The 7,065-nt window shown below is 35.2% G+C and overlaps 1 protein-coding gene across 1 annotated transcript; it reads right to left on the bottom strand.

Moving 5' to 3' along the window:
• Positions 1–1,014: 1,014 nt before the first annotated feature.
• On the bottom strand, positions 1,015–6,830 carry LOC113506287 (parkin coregulated gene protein homolog). The gene is made up of 5 exons (XM_026889131.1): positions 6,516–6,830; positions 5,914–6,068; positions 4,672–4,843; positions 3,485–3,634; positions 1,015–1,795 (listed from the first exon to the last, which is right to left on the bottom strand). The coding sequence occupies exons 1-5, from the start codon at positions 6,649–6,651 to the stop codon at positions 1,635–1,637; spliced, it is 774 nt and encodes a 257-aa protein (XP_026744932.1). The 5' UTR covers positions 6,652–6,830; the 3' UTR covers positions 1,015–1,634.
• Positions 6,831–7,065: the final 235 nt, after the last annotated feature.

Consider the following 7,065-nt stretch of genomic DNA (forward strand, 5'->3'; position numbering starts at 1 on the left):
ATGGCCTTACCCGATATTGTTGGAGCGAACGGTTACTTCCCTCTATTTATTTTCTGCCTGTATATTACACTGCAAGGTAGCGTTTTTAATGAAATGATGTTGATATAGTTTCATGTTTGCCGAGTTGATGGTAAAGGAAGTGGCTTGGTAATAGCTTTAAGAATTATTATACCGACAAATTAATTGCGTTTTTATTGATTTAGTCGAGGTTAGGTTTTATTTTTTATGTTGAGTTCTAGAACGTTTGTTTTTCTTTGCTACAAGAACTAGAAAATACTTTTCAAATGACGTAGAAAATATAAATATTGCGTGTGAATTGATTTTAGCAATTTGAAGTATGCAAATTCACAAAATATTCTCAGTATCGGTGTCAATTGGAATGTAGAGACAAAAGATCATCGGAAATCGTCACTTACTCAAGAATTGTTTGTGCTATTAGAAGGCCCAAACACCACCTACACACCTTAGCAAAGGCTGTCAAATCCAAGCTCCATCAAATTCAAATCAAACTCTACATATAATCCGACATCACTTACATGCATACGTTGCGGGCGGTTTATCCAAAACAGAAGCAGTGCATGCAAATTGCATGCATACATAGCACCCTGGATTCGGGTTCAGATTGTAAATTGCCCGGCTGATCTAAATATTGACTGTGACCTCCCATAGGATGCAACTTCATCGTTGCGTAATTATTGGTAAAATATTTTGGTGCTATGTTGCATTAAAACATTCGTGTTTTGGATTTTATGTTGAATTTTTGTACTGTTTGAGGCAATTAATTTTATTGAGATAAGTTTGCACAACATTTGAGCATTATCAAGAAATATTTTTAAAGGTTTTTCTTTTTGTAATAAAAGTTATAAAAATACCACCTTCATATAGCTTAGGCCTAGTGTTTACAAGCCCCAAAGTTTAGAATATAATAATACCCACACAAATTCTACCTTCGTTTGTTATTCCCACAAGGCAAGCAAAAGTATAAGATACATTTATTAAGGGTTTACTCTAAGGCGAAAATAAACACAGATAAATGATCACGCAGAATTTATTGAATACAATTATTCATGCCAAACAAAACACAAACTTTAACAAAACTAAGCCTAACCAAGATCACAGAACTGTACAAGTTACACGTAAAAATTAACAATTCAATAGAATTCTTAGGTCACAATAGTGACAAAATAACAATTAATTTTGAATAACAAAGCTTCATACCTAACTCAATTAAGCCAATTGACAAATGTTTGTTTAAATTCAATTATTGAACATTAATTGAGAACGCGTGGCATTTTAATTTGTTTACGGTTCACCGCTGTTTTGTCTTTAAACCACACATAAACTAAGTCCTTACTCTGAATAAGTCAAAAGGACGAATAATACGTAAATTCAGAGTATTTTAATAGTAAAAACAATTAAAATATAGAAAAGAAGAATAATACGTACCTTCCTGATTAATATATTTGAGCCTACACAAGGTGCATAACAAAAATGAGTATTCGAACTCCGAAGTAAAAAATACATTTTCGAAATCGACATAATTCTTAACGATTTTTGATTATATTTTGAATTATGTTGAAATAGAAAACAAAAAAGAAATAGAGTGATTAGTGATTATTACTTGATCTAGCAAATTAGTTTAATACACATGATTCGTATGTCGGTACCATGTACTTGATGTTGATGAACGCGTCTGGGCCTCCGTATCGTTCCAGTATTTGCAACGTGTCCTCTATTAGGTCGGCCACATTCTCACCTCGCGTCGTCGTGTGATCGATGCCGGACCCAATATTACCTGGCAAAACAGAAAAATAAACAGTTGAAAAACGAAAAAATCGACCGCTGTCGAAGGAACTCGTTTTGCTTCTGTTTTTACGCGTTTTAATCACGACTGTCCATCGGCTAATTTCATACAATTTCTCTTTACTAAAAAATTCAATGTTAATATCCAAAACCAGTTTTGACACACGAGAAAGCTTTTGGTGATAATTCATCTCACACCGAGAGCCGTCAACCCACTAGTTATAATTAAATATCGGAAAAAACTTCCCGAGTGAACTTCACACCGCGAAATGTAGAGTTTATTTTTGTCGTCATCCACCATTGAAATCGAACCGTTAAATTAATGAACTCTAAAATATTTGCCTTTTATTAAAATCTGCATCTGGTTATTTGATTGAGTGTAAAATATGTTTTCACAATCTCATCACGTTTGCAACATGGATATTGAAAATGGTTTTTCTTTTTTAATATATTGAGTGGCGATGAAATGTATGATAACGTTTGATGCTTTACAGCCAGTTTTCCACTTTTATATTTTTCATGCAACAGTAGTTTTATTGGTTCGTATAACAGTTTTTATATTAAACGATTTTGTACTGAAAGCTTAGATTTTTAATTAAAAACTTTTTCTTTCAAACATCGAAATGTATTTTACTTTTAGTTCATATAAAAATTATCTCTTATAACGAATATAAGGTATCTTTGAAAAATCACAGCGACAGACTCGCAAAAAATTGTCTACCATTTTTCCACCAAAAAGCGTCCAATTTCGAAACCTAATTACGTCTCCACACCCGATTTGCGTCGTACTACGTCATCAATCATTTTCACCTCATAATTGACACGTAGAGGCCGAGAAGATATTGTTTTCAGCCTAATAGACTTGTCGGGGCATCCGACCAGATTAATTACATGTGGTTGTGAAATTTCGGGGGACGTGTGGTGTGGGTTGCGCCGCCGTCGGCGACGAGTGCCGCATTGTTGCGAGTTGAGCGTCTTGGGTTTTTGTTTGAATGTTTTACGACATTCTTGACAGACTTTTGGTGTTGACTAATGAATTTTATTGTTTGAGTGTGGGTATCAGGTACTAAATTGATAAATTCTAGGTACTTAACCTATACAACAGAATTTGCCAATCCGTTGTCCTAGTAAGACCCAATAAGCAAAACCACAAAATCGTACATGATTTCAGGTACAAGGAAATAGTTAATTTAATGAATTCTTGTTACTAACTTCCATAGTCCTACAATACTACAGTCAGTTCTTCCATCATTTAGTCCTCGTTGTTTTTGTGTCGTTGTCTACCTGTGGCTAATGTTTCGTAAATTGTTCGCCATTTATACAGTCGCTAGCGTTCCAACTAATGTATAAGCTTTAAATGTGAATCGTCTGCTTTTTGTGTTGATATAACTGAGGGCTTGTAATACGTAAATTAACTTCTAGAATGATTTTAATGTTTTATCATTGAATGATAAAATAAAGTTATGCACTGATTAGTTTTACAAGCTTTGTGACGGAAAAAAGTTGACTGTATTTATAATATTGACATGGACATATCCACCAATATTTTTAACAGCGGTCTAAACTTAAGATTGATTAAAGAATTAAGGTCCAGCTCTTAATGAATTTTTGTACAAGTACAAAAAAAAATCATAAAAGTCACTTACGACCAGTAAATTCAAATAAAACAAAAGAAACTCACGGTTTTTATCCTTGAATAGGTTGAGTATAGGTAATATCTGCCTGTAGTAGGGCACCAGAGCCTCGCCGACCCTGTCGCAGCCTGTCACTAGCATCTGAATGCATTTGAGCGCGTGGCACAGGACAGCAGGACGCTTTGTTGCTAGCGCATCTGTAGGAACGGAGTTAATAATGTTATATTGTAAATTAGTTAGGACAATGTATTTTGTTGTTCATAAATGGTAGTGAGTTGAGTGAGACTTCAGTATCGTTCATCTGTAAAAAGTAATTTGTATTCTTTTTTGTCTACTATCTAAAGGCCCAAGGTTTTATTTCTTGCGAGAATAGTAAAGTGATATGAGGTCACCACGAACACCCATTGAGCGCGACATGTCAAGAATTCGATCCCCGAGTAGTACAAGCATTTTTGTGATCAAAAAAAAAGTCGTACTGCTGTGGACTGTTCGAAAATATAAAAAATATGGTATGTACTCATAACATTTTTCTATTGGAGAGTAAATTAAAAAAGCACTTATATTCTTTTTCAAAACGATAGATTACACTAATTCAGCTAACAAAACACAAGGTAAAAAATGTCGACAAGAAGATAACACATATTCTAACACAAAGCACGTATAACGTAGTACCCTTAATACGGTAAAGGAGGCCGATCAAGCAAACCTTACAAGTAGTAAAGAATTAATGCAGACTACAAAATGCAGTATGAAAAATGTAATGTCGTGTCGAGCGGAGTATCGTATAAAAGTGCACTGGAAATTTAAATTACTCCCCGACGGAGAGCACTCTGTGGCGATGAAAATGCTTATAAGTTATTATCTGCCTAAAGTGTATCTACTTGCTGAACAGAACGCGTTAGGCATACACGTAACTGGTTTTTTTATTGTATTTGTTTTGAGTGTAAACTATGGGGTCAGTTTGGCAAAAAGAGGTTATTAATAGAATGGTGGTATCAAACTAAGAATTTTACATCATATTATGATTATAGCTTGGATAGATTACACGAGGATTTATTTTACTATGAAATTACCTTCTCATTCGCAGCTGTGAAGAAAAAGCTTATATTTATTTCCTCCTCAGTCAGTGCGATCAGATTTCATCGTTCATTTAGCCATATTACCTATTCAGACTAGCTAAATAGCTTTCAAATTAAAAAAATACTATAAAATCCATTTAAAGAAGTCCACTTACTTTTAATCGGTATGATGAGTTGTGGTACTACCGGCAAGACTTTGTAGGAGCCCTTGGTGACGAGGTCGTGAATCCCTTTCTCCACGATGAAGTTGAAGGGATACGAATTTTCTGAGAGACCATCAAAGAACATAGGCAGGTAGTGGTGGAAGTCCAATTTTTCAATCGGCACCTATGTGTAGAAAATATTCAACATGAGAAATATTACCAATTAGACATGTTTTTTTTTTACTTAAGTACCTCATCAGATTGAGCAGTTTAAAAAACACGAGTTCCTGTGTAATAAGCGTTTACTTTTGAATTTAAAAATATTTTTTTTTAGTTGGTTTTTCATACAAACGAAAATGCGAACCGATTTTATATTATCATCCAATAAATCTAAGGTTTACTTCACTTTACTACCCTCTCATATAAATAGAGCGTAAAATTGATTAAATTCCATATTCCCTAGACTGGAAAATATTCCGATTCTACGAATAGTACGTACCTTCTATATTTCTGAGATTCAGAAATTAAAGGCTCAAAGATCTTATTAAACTGTGCTTAAAACCGATGTTCGATTTGGTTTGAGTTTAGAAAGTCTTGATGTAAGTGAGGAATAATAAAAGTAGATGCTAGATATTAGTGTTTTCTTAATAGTCAAGAAAAGTAATAAAATTGTTTGCTAAGACTGGAGAAGAAAATGTAAAAAGTACTCTAATTTTCAAAGTGATTTTCCTAACTTTCAGATTGAGTAACCACGTAATATTAAACCTAAGTAAATAATTCAAGTACTCAACGTTTGTTGACGTGTCAACTGTCGAAGCTTCAGATACCTCGTTCCCTACGAAAATAGGTTATTTGGGCACCTACGCACTAGTTTTGAGTAGGCATCGCCTACACACAATTATGAAAGTACCGGAAAACCCAAATGTACTTTCACTAATTGGTTGTAATTTGTAATACAATTTAGTGTGCTGGTTAGGTTAGGTTCTAAAATAATGAACTTCATATTAGCAAACCTTTCAAATTTCGCAAAATTACCTATATCAAATTAGTCCTAGTGATCACAATTTGTATGAAATCAGTTTTTAGGGCACCTATATAATCTACATATTTTATTGAAGGAATTCCACATAGTCTCAATGTTGCTGAATAGATTTTAGAATGACACTGAATTAGGGAACACCGAATGACGTGCCTCTTCCAAATACCAGTTAATTCTACAAAAAAGTACGTCATAATTAAAATGATAAAGCTCACCTTCCACGACAATCGCTTGCCGAAGTTAGTGAACTCGATGCAGACTGGGAACTCGCCTCGCTGGTAACACTTCCTGAACATTGTGGGACGAGGTGGCAGAGGATCGAACACGCCGCATTTCGGTGGTGGTACCACTCTGGTGTTCTTCTGCATAGCTGTGAGAGAGAGAAAAAGAGAGAGATTAAAAAAATGAGTTCGAAGTCCAGGTGATTTAATATTGACTGATGATTAAAAAAGGGCTTACAAAATTTGGACTACCTCTAACACGACTGGTACGATGATGCGAAGACGTCGTGACAGATTAAATTCTTTATGGTTAAAGACACCGACTTTTTGCTACCTACTAACTGATTATCATAGTAACCTACTGCCCCAAATTAATCCTAAACACGCGTTCAGATTTTATGGCTTGTACTTGATTTCGATTCATTGAAAACTGAGGGAGTTTTTGTCGCAGGCTTGTTGATGGATTGGCAAGCTGTTGCTGTTCTGTTTTTATATTCGATAGCCTTCAACACGGGCATGATGAATGGAAGCCCATTGTTTTCTCAATGGAAGTTGAAAGATCAAACTATAGTAGGACAGATAATGCATACACTTACCTTGTATGGTGAATGCAGGGACCACCCTGGCTTTCTTCGTCTTGTATCCATAAGGATAGTTGGGACTCGGTTTCTTCAAAGAATTCCGAAAGTCTTTCCCACATTGTTCGGGAGCGCACGCAGGTAACAACACCATCTTAACTTACCAATAAAAAAATATATCAAAAAAACATGCTACCTACTCCAGCGATGAGTAAATAATCAAATAATATCGATCTAAAATGTTGACACAAGTAATAAAATAACTAAGTAAATTTGTTCTAGACAGGGGCCCGAATCTGATTGTTTATTTTGCAACATGATCGTTGCTAAGCAACCGGTCGCCTATCGATTGGTCGACGGTAGCGCCGCCAGCGGACATTGTGAGAGTCTTGTGTGTACATAGGAAGCTTTATTGCGGACGTGCCCGCCGACTCTGTTTAATTTGTTGACATAAATAGTGAGGGCACTTGGGCGATGTAGCGGTGTTTTAAAAATAACTTGAAGATATTAATCGAGGTTGTTGGTTGTCTGGACAAATATTTGGCTTGCGTTGAGGGCGTGGGTCAAG

Source organism: Trichoplusia ni (genome assembly GCF_003590095.1).
Source record: "Trichoplusia ni isolate ovarian cell line Hi5 chromosome 9 unlocalized genomic scaffold, tn1 tig00000435_group8, whole genome shotgun sequence".
Taxonomy (NCBI): Eukaryota; Metazoa; Arthropoda; class Insecta; order Lepidoptera; family Noctuidae; genus Trichoplusia; species Trichoplusia ni.

Excerpts from the sequence above, each read along its gene's own strand:
- LOC113506287 (XM_026889131.1), bottom strand. The coding sequence starts at position 6,651 with ATGGTGTTGTTACCTGCGTGCGCTCCCGAACAATGTGGGAAAGACTTT. Across the intron at positions 6,069-6,515 it reads CCCTGCATTCACCATACAAG|CTATGCAGAAGAACACCAGA; the intron begins GTAAGTGTATGC and ends TCTCTCTCACAG. Across the intron at positions 3,635-4,671 it reads ACTCATCATACCGATTAAAA|ATGCGCTAGCAACAAAGCGT; the intron begins GTAAGTGGACTT and ends CCGTTCCTACAG.